This window comes from Dicentrarchus labrax, unplaced genomic scaffold, assembly GCF_905237075.1.
Source record: "Dicentrarchus labrax unplaced genomic scaffold, dlabrax2021, whole genome shotgun sequence".
NCBI lineage: Eukaryota > Metazoa > Chordata > Actinopteri > Moronidae > Dicentrarchus > Dicentrarchus labrax.
This window is the reverse complement of record NW_026136703.1, coordinates 23,910,254-23,925,072: the sequence shown is the minus strand read 5'-3', so window position 1 is coordinate 23,925,072 and position 14,819 is coordinate 23,910,254. Positions and strand designations below refer to the sequence as shown.

At 41.1% G+C, this 14,819-nt stretch overlaps 1 protein-coding gene across 6 annotated transcripts in view; it reads right to left on the bottom strand.

Moving 5' to 3' along the window:
- The window catches only part of klc1a (kinesin light chain 1a), a 52,014-nt gene that overhangs the window by 22,668 nt on the left and 14,527 nt on the right, over positions 1-14,819 (bottom strand). For all 6 annotated transcript variants that reach the window (XM_051385195.1, XM_051385188.1, XM_051385211.1 and 3 more), the window contains 7 exons: positions 11,087-11,315; positions 10,065-10,152; positions 6,096-6,197; positions 1,634-1,807; positions 1,227-1,326; positions 850-902; positions 119-186 (listed from right to left, as the gene is read on the bottom strand). In XM_051385195.1, coding sequence (XP_051241155.1) covers positions 119-186; positions 850-902; positions 1,227-1,326; positions 1,634-1,807; positions 6,096-6,197; positions 10,065-10,152; positions 11,087-11,315 — 814 coding nt within the window. The remainder of the gene's footprint in view (positions 1-118; positions 187-849; positions 903-1,226; positions 1,327-1,633; positions 1,808-6,095; positions 6,198-10,064; positions 10,153-11,086; positions 11,316-14,819) is intronic.

Below are 14,819 nucleotides of genomic sequence, written 5' to 3'. Positions count from 1 at the left end.
AGTGCTCTATGTGTGCTTTAATCCTTTAGGTAAATCTGTGGTAAGGCAACATTTAAATACATTCTGTTACTCTTTTGTTTCCTGCTGCTGGGAGCATCGCCCACTCAAACAAACTGACCTGTCGACTTTACAGGCTTTGTACCAGCCTCCGTATTCTCCAAACGGTGAGCCATCCTTCTGCTTCCCCTACAAAACAAAAACTTCATGAGTTTACAACACAAACTGCTTCAGGAGATCTACAGGGACTCACATGAAAGTGAAGACAAGAAGCACGGACCCTTGAACTCAAAATGTGAAGTGACGCGTGAGTTAAAGGATGAAAATTAACCCGTTTGAAAAGTGGAGGCCTTTTTAATACCATCAAAGATACCATGAAGGGGTATTTAGTGGTGGGATTATAGTGGGGTCAGGATTCATTCCCTGAACAACTAAACCTTTTAAACCATGACGAAAATAAACGCCTAGTAGGGGAAAGTCGGGTACTCACACCACCAGCATTAGATGGTTATTATTGAGCCTTAATCTGCTAATCCAACTCTTTGTGAAGTCAATCCTTCCTATTCCATCTTAAATAAGATCATAAAACTGTCACAGTGGTGTAATGCTGCCGTCAGTATTCTGTCATCTGCGTGTGAGTGATTTACTGTTTATAGATGTAAAATTTAAGTGTGGTTATTAACTAATGGATGTCCGTTACATGTGATTTTTTTAAAAGTAATTATGAGATTTTGTGGGACAAACATTAAAATAGTGAACAGAATAAACTATCCCACCAATTACTAGAATTATACACGATAATACACACACTGACAAATAGACAAAAAACAAATATCAACAGATTTCTTTCACCTTGCTTTGCTCCTCTCTCTCCTCAGCATGCATCCATATTGGTTTGTTCTCATCTGCAGACAAAACACATGTGAAAGGGAAGAAGTCAAACATTCACTCAGATAAACAGCAGGAGACAAGTTTGAAGAAGTCACTCTGGTTCTGAAGAAGTGTGGCTGAAAGTTTCTTGTTTGTTTACAGCTACCGAGATGTTAACAGTGGACTGAAAACATTAACCTTTACATTAGAGGAAGAGAAACAGCAGGGGTTGTCGGAGGAGTACAAATTTGTTTGTGTGCGTTTGATTTATTTTAAGTCACTCAAATAATGATTGACTGATATTCGGCGGAAATGTCCAAAATGTATGTTTGTGTTTGTCATCCAGTCACATGTCGTACCGTCAACAGAGCCGAACTCCCTCTCATGAGCTCGGGTGAGGATTTCTTTATACAGAGTTTCAGCCTGCTTGAACTTGCCCTGTTTCAGGTAACAGGACGCCTGAAGAACACACAGAACCAAAAGTTAAGAGACAGCATGACACTGGAAATGTCCATTAAGTAACAATTACAACAAGATGCTGATCTAAGAAACTTAAAATCACAAAAACTAATAATAGTAATCAAAACAGGAGAGAAAAATAATAAAGATTAGTATTTCAGACAAATATAAATATAATACATAATTTCAGATTTAAAGCTGCCAAGTCACAACAGCATTTCAAACAACAATTTATATTAAAAAATCCTTTTATTTTGAAATATAGTATTTGAAAATACTGCTCCCACCCCGCCTCCACCCCTCTCACCAGGTTGTTCTTGGTCTTGGCCACGTTGGGGTCGTCGGGGCCCAGTTTGGTCTGGTAGATCTCCAGCGCTCTCATGTAGTAGTATTCCACCTCTTCGTACTTGCCCTGGTTCTGACACAGCAGAGCCAGGTTGTTCAGCTGCTTGGCCACATCTGGGTGGTCCTTCCCCAGCACCTGGTACGGAAGCAAGTGGACAGCGGGGGTTAAAACAACGATCATTACATCAAACAAAACCAGTTTTAGACAACAACCTGTGTCTCAACTGGGCCATTTGGTCGACAGCTCGTATGCAGGGTCAGGAAACTACCAGCAGCCTGTAACCAGGAGCTGGATAAGCTCTTTCTGTAGCAAGAAGCAGTTTCTCTCCATTGCAAAAAATCTAAATTCCCGCCAAAAAAAATCCAGTTTTCATCTTTATCTGTCTAGTTTTGTAATTGTGGATTTCCTGGAAGACAAAATCTCAAAAAACAAAAATCTCTTGCCAGGTTGTGTTGACCCTTACACTGATGGCTCCAGTTTGTTTGTAATGTTGTTGATATTTAACTTCGCCTCTAAAATTATAGATAAAACATTCTCCCAATAGCAGCGTACACATAATGCATAATGCATGTTATTTTAGGCCCATAAATTCAGGCTGCCATATTGGGAATAAAATCTGTAACTTGTGTGAGAGATACACACTAACATACATAAGTGTCTCCTAAAAGATTTAGACCGATGCCAGATCGGCTATTGACCTGCTTGATTAAATAAAAGCAGAGTACAGTGGACAAACAAAATCAGTGCAACCACAAACAGCATGTATCAGAGAATATCATCCCGTGTGCACAGAGCAAAAAGAAGTGGATGTGTTTGCATTAATGTGGATACGAGAGCGGTGTAAGCTCTTCTTGTGTGCTGAGACGGCTTAAAGCCATTGGAAGTGAGTGTAGCGAGGGGGGAAAGAGATGCAGAAGGATCATTAGAGACTAGGTGGGGAGACCTAGAAGACTGCAGAGAGGGTTTTTCTGAGTCGGACTGACCAGTAAAGAGAGGGAGATCAGAGAGAATGGAAAACACCGAACAGAGAGGGAAAGAAGAGAAGACAGACTGACTTTGAAAAGTGAATCACTAGGAAGGGAATAGAGACTCAAAGTGGATGAGGATGAAGGTAAAAAGGGGTTAAAGTCAGAGAAAGATAGCTCTCGATTGGCTGCTCATTGAGAAAGCACTTTATTAAAAACACTGGATGTGAATAGTTGGAGGACGGAGGAAAAACTGAAGAAGAAAAGCACTGGTTGAAAAGTTAAAGAGAGAAAAGGCAAAGCAGGTAGTTTGTTTGTCCTTTGGGGGTTTTATGGCTTTTAGATTATTGCAATATAAGTCTGTAGGTGGTCTGAGATCAAACCCCTCTTGAGTGTTACAGGATCATCTTCCTCCCTGCTGGAGACCGACAGCCTCTCTGTGTCTGATCTACAGGATGGCGCAGAGCTATCCGAGCAGTGCCACCTACAGTATTCACTTGGTCCCGGCCTCCCACGCCTCCTCCTCCGCAGCATAACACATCCGACAGCTTTCCTGTAAACATCGTTAGCTGGAAAAAGGATTGCCATAAGCCACACACACAGGCAAAGACTGTGGGTCGCGGAGGAATTGATCATGTTTATTGATGGATGCCGAGCCTCCAAATACCAAAAGTGCTGCACTGGTTTCTGGGAAGCTTTTAGAAACACTATCTTCATCTAAAATAAAGCTGAAGAGCTTCTACTTACACGGCTGAATCCACTTTTTACCCAAATATTTACTGAATATGGGAATTTTGTGAGAAATTCAGGAATTTGTTTTAATCTATCCGAGACAGACGGACATATTTGAACAAAGACGTCAGAGTAAAGACGCAGCTAGCAGCAGGTAGCGCTTCAGTTTGTTGCTCAAGGACATTTGGGCAGAAAATAAAGCTTGTTGTTGTTTTAGGACAGTCGGGTTTCTCTGCTCCATTAAGCACCGACTTGATTAAATGCCTGTTTACTGTTTAAGTTTGAGAGAAACTTTAAAGCACTGTTCAAAAGGACAACAGCTGAAGTCTTTGAGACATCCCAGTGGAGCTGTGGGTTTTCATTACTTTGTTTCATTTAAAGGATGAAAAAGCACTCTTATTCTATCTTTCCTTCACTGGCTGTCTGTTGGATTTTGAATTGAGTTTAAAATTTCAGTCTGACTTTTAGTAGGGCTGCACAATTAATCGAAATATTATCAAAATCACAATACGGCCAAGTGCAGTATGCAAATCACAATGTCTGTAATGTTTTAATAAAAAGGTAAAATGTGTGAGAAAACAGCATTATAATGAAGCACTGTGGTTCTGCAGAGGTGCCTGGTCTTCAAAACAGGTTTTTTTGCTACACGTTTCACATCATCTTGATTTTAATCTTTTCTTTTTTAGTGAAAATTCAATTTATGATGCACACATGGTAATTCCCACATAATCATAAATCGCAATATCTGTCAAAATAATCACAATATGATGTTTCTACCAGATTGCGCAGCCCTACATTTAAGGTCTGGCATAGTAAGGCACCGAGTTACATGGCTGTGTTTCTAACTCATTACAGGTCCTCTGATCAGGCTCTGTTAGCTACTGGTTGAGTATGATGACCAAGGGTGACAGGGCTTTGGCTTTAGCCACCATCAAGATATTAGACTAGAAAATTCACTGGCCTCTTGCCTTTTCTTAACGTGTTTATCAGTTCTTTCATGAGTATCTATTATCTTTTTTTTCTATTTATTGTTGGTGGTTTTGTACTTCAGTAATCTCCTGCTTGGTTCCATTTGTCCCGATCTTGTGAAGCACTTTGTAACGGCTGTTTAGAAAGGTGCTATATACATAAAGTTATTATTATAATGAAGAAACAAAACAAACGAGCATTGGTCCGTGTCCCAATACTGTGGCACTCAGCCGAAAGCACATTGGTTCCTACTGAGGACATCAATCCTTACAAACAGGTCAATAATTTCATTTTTTTAAAAGGCTCAGTAATAATTCCTGCAGTCAGACATCAAACACACATGGGATTGATTCAAAACAAATCACCAAAACACTAGAGATATCCTTTAATAGAGCATTTAACAGCACTATAGTTTGAATCATTTGGCAACTAATATTGCAACTATCTTCAATACAAACCCTTGTTTAATTACAAACATATAAGGTCAGTACTCATATTGGAAGCTACTTTATTTAATCACTCAAATCAGCACCAATTCTGTGACTTTCCTATCAAGAAACAGCACAGAATCATATTGAATGAAGACAAAAACTCCTCTCAAACTGAGTAGTCAAAAACTTCTCTACCAGTTTATAGCCTCACCTCCCATTGTCCCTAGTGCCCACCAAACTCACTTACAAACTGAGCTTTCCTCAACTTCTATAAAAAAGGAAAAACCACTCTGCAGCAGCCACCTTGCACCGACCCGCCTGTGCAGTAAAAACTGCAGCTTTAGTTACAGCATTATCATTTGAGTTTAAGCAGCACCAAAAAAAAAAAAAGAAAATGAAATCGCTCAGCTTAACCAAAGCTGACGCTTCATTCTCAGAGGAGTTGAGAAGAAGGAGGTTTTGTTCAAAGACAAGAGGACAGGCACACACAGAATAGCGTCTTCCGTACTTTCAGGACTGCTGAGCAGCACCTTCGTAAGCACCAAACTAGAGGTCAGACCAAATAATGACGTCGTCCCTGCGTATACATGCAGTCCCATGATACACATCTTTAAACAGTACAAAGCGAAGTGAACAGGAGGAGGAAGAATGAGTCAACTAATGTGGTGATTTCGAAAGTAAGAACATGAGTTCAGAAACACAGTATTTACTCTTTCTTAAAAATTACAGAAAAAAACATTTTAGTTACAGTGACTGTGTGTTTTGATTTCTCCACACTGAGGTTGTGTGACTGTGGATGTGAGTGATTCTTCTAAAGAGTTTGGAGGGTGGTGTCTTTATTTTCTTTCAAAACCAAAAACACAAGAAAAAGTCGAAGAAATTGATTAAACTGAGTGCTTTTCCGCTCTAATGTGAGCTGCAACTGGACTACAATGGACAGCTAAACGAGCCGTAGCAACAGTAATTAAAGGAGGCAGGACTTAAATTGTAAATTAGAGTTCCTAAATATTTCACCTAATGTTAGTATTTTGTCTGGTGGAAAGTGTTTGTCCTTTATTCTCCTTTTAAATCAGTGACTTATGGGAACCATCTTGAGTAAAATCCTCAGTTTAGTGTTTGACTGTCTAAGTAGGACACAGAGTTTGCCCTGAAAGTCAAAGAAAACTTTAGTTTGAAAGTGAAAGTTTTAAGTCTGGTGAAGAAGACAAAAGGTCATCAGTTGCTGTGGAGTACAAGTAGAAACAGCTTTGTGTTGCTGCTTTCCAATTATTTGTTGAACTACTACTGAATCTGTTCTGTCACGGTGTTTGATGACCTTTGACCTACCTTTTCTCTGATCTCCAGCGCTCTCTTGCACAGAGGCTCTGCTTCCTTGTACTTTCCTCTCTTCCCATACAGGACAGCCAGGTTATTGAGGGTGGCAGCGACCTGACAGAGACACAAAGACATTAATTATTTCAAAGTATTTGACGAGTCTCAATCACCTTCACCCATGTGCAACCGCAAGACTCCACCACAGCAGCACAGTGCCATTGATCTGGTGAGAGGGCAATTAATGAGGAGGAAGGAGACGTGCGGAAACAGGAAGTGATTATGGTGGGCTGTAATTTGATCCCGATCAGCTGTATGATGAATCTCCAACACGTGCACTCAGGAGGAAGGAGACTACAGAGGCGCCTGGAGGTCACCTCTGATCTCTGATTCAGACAGGGTCTGGTGACCATGTGGACAGAGTGGGAGGAAAAGAGGGGGGGAGGGTAGAGGGGTGAGGTGGCTGGAGGAGGGGGTGTTCATTCAGAGAGGATATGTGGAAGGGAGCAGTGATAGAAGGGAGGGAATTACAAGAGTCTTTCTGCAGAACTTTATTCTTTGATTTGATTTTCTGTTCGGTATGATTTATGTGGATCCTCACTTTTCTTTCATAGTCTATAAGAAAACAGTCTAAAAGAGGAAGATTATTCTTCACAACCTCAAATATAAGAATATCTGAGATACAGCCACAGATCAGCTCATAGTCGATGGTTGAGCTTCAGCCTGAGGTGTTCTGGTATCACAAACAGTCAACCAGAAGTCTACATTCCCCTACTTGTCCCTGATTTGTGGGATAAAAAATGTTCCCATCAAAATCCATACCTATCAATCATTCATATCAAAATTATCATTATCCGATTTCAAAAGGCATTTCCTGTGCCTTAACTTCATGGTCAAACAAGCCTGGTTCTGGGGCCACATCTGGTCTGTACCAGCTACTTGTTGTGAGCAGCACGTCGTCAGCAGCAGCCTCAGCCCTCTGGCAGAGTCACGCTGTACCTGTTCACCCAGTAAAAGTACTGCTGTGAATGTTAACAGCCCCAAAGACGCAATCAGTATATCTGAAGACATGTTTGGTCACAGTTCTATATTTAAAGCCTGAGTAATTAAAGGTCTCGTTAACAGGACTATATTGAAGTATATCTGTTCTGTTCATTAGTACTCATAAATAGCTGAGAGAGAAAGTGAACTACTTAATGTTTGAAAGGGGTGTTTGTTCAGTTCAAAAGTCCAAAACCAGAACACCACTCTGATCCAGATCAGACAGGCCGTTCCTTCAAGTAGCCCTCCTCCAGGTTTCCCTGTCATTTACCAGAGACCCCCCTTGGAGACTCAAGAGCCGTATACCTCAAAGTGCTCTTCGATGCGTAGGCCGAAACCACAATCAGAGGCTTCTGGTCTCTGAACCTGTTGGTCTCTTGGGGTAAAGCTTCAACACAGCGGCAATCAGCTGGGGGCTCTTAACTGTTTCCATACGTCCCCTCTTCTTCAGCCTGTCCAGGATTTTGTTTCAGTGGACCTGCATGTCCACCCAAAGCACCTGGAACCTTTAGTCCCAGGAACTACTTTCCAAAGAACTAAAAAGGTTCATAAACCCAGCAAAGATGAACACAAATCAGTCCGATGTTTTGTGCACGACTATACAACAACTTTACCGTCGGTCCACCTGTTGCTGGCCCCTCTTCTGTAGCTCCATGTTGACATGTCTGGTAAACTTTTGTAAAATACTACCCCCACCCCTGGAGGAGGAACTTTTTGAGGGGTAAAACAATGTCCTTGGAACTTAATTTAGACCCTGGTGCCTGTGATGGAAACACACTGAGTTCCTCCAAAGGTTGCTAGTCCCCGTGGAAAGTTTCTGCAGCGGAAATGCGGCTTAAGATAAGTTTAGGGGTCTGTCCAACCACTCCACCTTTCACACTAGCTTCAGTTTCCTTCCCAACCAGAGAGGTGACAAAGCACAATCCACAAGAGCCGGTTTTCATGTCCAGGAGTCACAATGCCAAAGCCCAACCTTCACCTGCCACCCAACTGGCAACGCTCCAGACCACCCAATCAGCTATTCTGTGGAGACGATGTACGTGTGTTGGCACACGCACAACCAGCGATGTGGAAAGTCCAGCAAGTTCAAACCTGAATTCAAGAATTTCAGATAATGTTTCTCAATGAATGCCTCAAATTTAGGAACCGTTTCCCATTACCGAACATTCAAAATGTAGAGAAGAGAAAGGCAAGTGGAAAAGATTGAGAGATTAAGGGAAACAGGAGGAAGAGATCAAAAGGCAAAGAGCTGGATTTAAAGTGACAAATATGGTGAGGAAGGAAAAAAATCTGGATCATCAGTGTCAGATAACTTATTGGATATATTGTTGCCCAAAACTCAGATTTTCTGATGACAAATCACTGAAAACAATCACTTCCTTGTGTAAAAGAAGGATCAGGGCCTGATGGCAGGATGAGAGGAGGGAGGTGGGAGGGGAGGAGTGAGGAGGGCTAACCTCAGTTTCACAAAGTGGAGAGTGATGGAGGTCCAGACAGTGGAGACAGAGGCCTGCTGGGGTTAACACAGTTAGTGGAGCTGCTGTATGTTTACAGCCACACTGACAAACAGAGGTTAATGGGTCCGAGCACAGGCCCTGTTTATTAAATCTACTGTGATCGACCTTGGCACAGACACAATCTTGGATAAATACATTAGAGGTGTTTGTGAGTAAAGTAACTGTGTTAAGGAGAAGTGTCCTTTAAAATATAAAACGGCAGGAGGACTGCACACAGACAACATTTCCCAAGAGACTTTGCGGTGTCGTGTTCGACTGTCTTCCATTGATAAAAGCTTTAAAACTTTATGTTGGCAGTTCAGAAGCTGTTGTTTTGTTCTTGAATATAATAGGATGTTAAACCATATTCACAAATGGTAAAATGGACCTTCCTTTGGCACCTTTAGTACCTAAAAATTAAACTTATTACATAGATCCTCTTTGTAATAACTTGATTAATGTAGACAAATACATAGCCCAACCATATTTTCAGACTGTAAACAACTTAGAGTTATTTATAAAAAAGCATAAGGCGTTTTTCAATCTAGATTAAAAGATTACACTTTTATAAAAACACACCAACAAACTCACTGAGCTCTTTTATAATGATAAATGTCCCAAAACTGTAATTCAAACACTACTTTGTCTGCACTGTCATTATGGCTGTCTGTGTTGTTATATGTGTTACCGCAAGGGGAGGAAAAAAAACATTTTAATGATTTTTATTGATCCCTGAGGGGGAACTGGGACAGCAGCCAAAAATAGGTGTACAGCAAAGAGTAAAGGACAATAACTGTGTGAGGAAATAGAAAATAAAATGATGGTGGCTCAGGCTAACAACGTAAAGAACTCTTATTTTCTTTTTCCATTAACTGAACTAACTCAGGTTGTGTGTTTATTACACTACGGCCAGGGATCCATCACGAGTGTTATATAAAAGGAATAGTTCACAATACATTTAATGGCTTTCTTGCAGAGAGTGATCAAATAACCGCTTATTAAACCACAACTGGTCATTTTTAATCTTCTGTGTTAATTAGTAATCTCTGGAGGGGCTGGTTGGCAGATTTTGTTACTTTTGGATAGAGCAAGGTTAGCTGATTTTAGTCTTTATGCTAAGCTAAGCTAACTGCCTGGTTTCTGTAGCTTCATATTTACTGCACAGACAAAAGACTGGTAAACAATCTTCTCATCAGGCCTGAAAATGTTAAACTGCAGATGGATCCAGTTGCTAAAATATTGTGTTCCTTGTCTCAAATTAAATTTATTTTTTGGGATTAATGTGAGTCTTTATACACGTTTTACTGTTCCTGGACTGAGATACAGGATAACACATCTCTCTGATTCTTTGATTATAGCAATGTAACTAAACATACTGTCCAACAGTGGCAGAAAAAACGAGCACAGCCAAATAACTTTGATGTAGTGCAGAGAAAGATGTACTCACAGCAGGATGGTCCCTGCCCAGAGTCTTCTCCCTGATGGCCAGAGCATCATTCAGCAGGTTGGCTGCCTCCTTATATTTGTTCTGATCCCTGACAGACAGACGCAAACAGAGTCAGACAGGAATACACAGACACAGACGGACAGAATAACAGACAAGAACACAAAGGAAAGAAACATAAACTATGCTAACAATTCCCACCAACAGCTCATTATTTTCAGGTGACACGGTCCAAAGAGCTTTGCAGCAGTTCCCACAGTCAATGCAACAGTCCGCTGACAACAAGTCGACCCAGTCTCTCATTCCTTCAGAGTAACCAAACCAAAACACTGCACTGACTATTCAATGGATTAAGATTTGTGGCGGTAAAAAACATGGGAGCCCTTGTAAAATAGTTCTCCAGCTCCTGTGTGTCCTTCTTTTGTTCATTACTTCTGGAGCTGGGAAACTAACGCTTCCCTAGTTCTATTACTGTACTGTAAATCTTTGGCTGTGTCTGCTATGTTTGCTATGCTCCACTTCTGACGTAGAAAGGCATCCGAGTATCATTTGGAGGTCCTATAGAGGCCTGTCACACAATGCTTTCTGGGTTGTTAGGTAAGATCTCAAGGGACATGCCTCCGTGTTGTGAGGGTGACAAAAAGACAACATGCCGCAGCCAGTATCACGTCTTTCTCTCTCAAAAAGAAAGATTGTAGGATCTGAATATATTAAAAAGCAGTCACTAAGAGGCTTCATTCTGAAATCCTGGGAGGGCTTGTAAAATAGTCAGTGGCCGGGACTTTAAGGATTTACTAGCTAGTGAAGACTTTTGTTTTTCTGGTGCTTCCAGTGCGATGTAAGAAACAGGAGTGATTGCAGCAAAGTGAATATAAGTCCTAACGCTGACTGCAGTTGTACGTGTTTAATATGATATCATCGTCATGGAAAAATTATTTGATACATACACCATACTTTATAGTAAAACTCTATTAAATACCTACTTTAGGACCCACTATTACAGACAAAAGATTTAATTGACCAACCTGTAAACAAGTGCTAGGATATTGAGCATGGTGGCCACATCTGGGTGGTCATGTCCAGAAGTCTTCTCCAGGTCTTCCAGGGCCTGCTTGCAGAGGGGCACAGCCACCTCGTACCTGCCCTGGGAGGCGTACTGGATCACCAGGTTGTGGAGGGTCCTCAGGCGGGCCGGGATCTCGTAGCCTCCCTGCTGGGCAGCAGCTGCTGCAGCACTGCCGTGAGTCGGCTGGACTGGAGACACGTGGAGGAAAGAGATGTCTAATAAGTGGGAAAATATTAGACATCGGGACACGCACACATCTCTGCTTCTGATTATCTCATTAAAATTAAACTGCATTTGGGAAATTATTGAGAAGGGAAAGAACATTTGAGCCGTCTAGAATTTATTTCTTATGTGTTTGAATACGAGTCAACTCAAACTTTGTTTCAGATGTTACCGCCTTTCTGCAGCTAAAACCACAACAAACACACACTTGCTGGCGGTTAGCACAAACCCTAAAAACAACATTATTCACACATAAACAATGTCCTCATTCAGCAAATGTGTTGTGTGTTACGTTTAAATGGGGTCAGGGGGACATGACTGGACTGTCTCTCATGACATGAAGTCAGTCTGTCTGCGCCTGTGCTTGTGTGTGTGTGTGTGTGTGTGTGTGTGTGTGTGTGTGTGTGTGTGTGTGTGTGTGTGTGTGTGTGTGTGTGTGTGTGTGTGTGTGTGTGAGGACGTATGAATGTGTGTGTGAGCGGGAGGTCAGGAAACCACCTGATTGGGTATCTTATTAAAAGGCAGGCAGCTCTATATTTACTCTGAAGCAGAGCCGGTGGGGTTTTGGAGAGGGAACCGCCCACTGCTGTAATAACACTGACCACAGTGAAGTGTGCGGACAACGAGTGATACCAGGTGTTCTGAAGAACCACTCGCACCGCAGCAGCTGGTCTCTACCGACGATAGTTCGTAGCAGAGTAACACATGGACAAAATAGAAGATGTAACATCTTCACAACAACACAGTATTTACTCTTTTACCAGGGGCTGGAAAGCAAATCTTTATCAATTAATCTGCTTATTATTTCTGTAACTGATCATTTGGACAATAAAATGTCAGGAAATAATGAACAGTGGAGACAAGTGGAGACAGTGGAGAGGAAACAAGGGAGAGGGAGATGCAACAAAAGGTCCCCAGGCAGACTGCTGGAACCGGGGAGGTTATGGTTCATGAGGTTCATCTAACCCAGAGGCCACAGGGGCAACACAAACTCATTTTACCCATCAAGGTCAGTTTACTAGTCTTGGGAATACACGATAGGCCAAAAACAATGGAAGTGTAGCTTGAACTGTACTAGGAACTTAAAGTTAAGATGCTTTCTATTATTCTTTTTAAAGTCTTTATGGAGATCCAACAGTAAATCCCCAGAAAATGTATAAATCCTGCAGTCTGAACTGAAACTGCAGCCAATATGTCCAATTCATTAACAGGAGCACTACACTAAATCTTTACAAGCTCATTCAGTAACTCACTGTGGATAACAGAGTTAGCTAAATGACTGAAATGTAAATATTTGTACAGTAAAAAAAACGGTGCATAAAAGCTCAAGGCCGGCTTAAATAAAGGCAGAGCTGTAGGCACCATTTTCGTCCTCCTTCCACCATTATCTTCTTCCCGCTGACAGCAATTTAAAAAAACCCAAAAGCTTTTCAGGCAGTCTGAATAAGCTTGAGGAGGAAATACATCTAATCCACACACACACACACACACACACACACACACACACACACACACACACACACACACACACACACACACACACACACACACACAGTCAGCTCTGTTTCACACAGAGAGGATTGATGCCAGTGGAAACGGCAGTCGATGATTTGTGCACCGGCATATACTAAACACATCTCTCTCTTTATGCATACAGTCATTTTTCCCACCACCTCTTCATTCATCAAAAACACGAACAGTAATTTAAGCACCGCCATCATTTGGAGTCGTCTCTTCATTTGATTTCATTTACATGTAGGAGAGGAGAGATTTAATCATTCCTTTTCCTCAGAAGTTTTTGGAAACATGAAACCAATAAACTACTGCTTCTCTACCCTCCAGGCTACAGCCCATGTGTTTCTTATTTTTAGTCCTTTAACGTTTGTAGATACTGTCCTCAAATGTTGCTCCTGGATTGTGTTTACTTTAAGCACTGATGTAGGTTGTGAACAGGGCTGTATGGGTGTGTACACGAGTGTAACAATGAGCGTCTAAGACATGTTTATGTGTAAATGGGTGCGGGCTCATAATTATTGCATTGCAACATGAATTTTTAAATTGTGTTTATCTCAAACCTCACTTACAATTACCAACAGTTCATTCTCCAAGTGCTGTAAACCATACTGGTAGTCTGGTGTGCTACAACCAAAGACTATGGATAACTACTAGTACTTTTAAAATATTTACTTGTTCATTCTTACATTATTGATTACTGATTTTCATGTTTTTTTCCCCCATTATTTAATAGTCTTTTGTAAATAAATATGCTTGTTCACATCATGTAAACTCATCTGGTGTCCCATCTTTGTCGGAGCCAAGACTGTCACAAATGGGGGCTCGTCCAGGATCTCTCACAAGACGAGTCACAATCAGTCCTCTAGAATTGTGTTTATTAATACCAGGTACCCCTTTTTGCCAAAAAATTGCCCTATTCTTTGGTATAAAACCTTCTTAATAAATCTTCAGCTTGTCCACCTTCTCTGTTTGCAGCTTCAGTACGTATCTGATATACACCCTTACAGTGGCGTTACTACCTTAATAACTCAGAGGAGTAATGTCATTTAATTTTATTTTTTTTAATCATTATGCAGTACTGACCTCTAAAGTGACACCCCCTTTTTATTGAGATTTATGCTGTAGAAAGTCAATCTTTCTGCTCCCCCTATTCCCCAACCCAATACCTCTCACACAGCTATATTCTATTAAAGTCTGCGTCTACCGTCTAGTCATAACTCATATCCAGCCGTGGTTCTCAACACACCAAAGGCTCTACTAACACTTCTATGGAAATTGCTGAAAATCAGCATAATGAAGCCAGTTTTCCAACTAAAACATGAAAAAATGAAGTCCTTTAATTTGACACGGTATCCTAAAAACAACCTGCACTGCTTCCTTTGCTCTTCAACCTGCACTGCAATCATAATTTGGGCCAAAACACAGAAAAGTCTGGATCAAAACATGTTTTACACCCACGAAGCACTGACAGAGTGGGGAGTTACCACTGGCCACTTTATAGTCCACACAAAAACAGTGGAAAAGCTGGTTTCTTTAAGAGCAGACACACACATAAAAGGACAAGCTGTTCAATGTAAAATAAAAAGTGAAAGTAAACCGTCTTCAGTTGGTGAATATACGGCTGACATTACCGTTTCTTGAGCTTTCTTTTCCCCATAAAAAATACAGCTGGTGATATTCTATAGGTTTGTTATTGTCAACAAATCCCGACAAAGTCTTTGGCTCAACACTCCAAACCCGCTGCTTCCTACAGAGGCCATAAATCTTTAACAAACAAATCCAGTTTCATTTAAAAAAAAAAGAAGGTTCAACCATTTCCTTGAACATCTGGGCACTATAGTTTTTATTAGTAGTCACACAAACAGGAATAAATATAGCATTTGGGGGCTCCAGCTGTGGATTAATCCACAATTGGTGCTCTAGTAAGAATTTGGGGCAGTAGGACGGTGTATGTA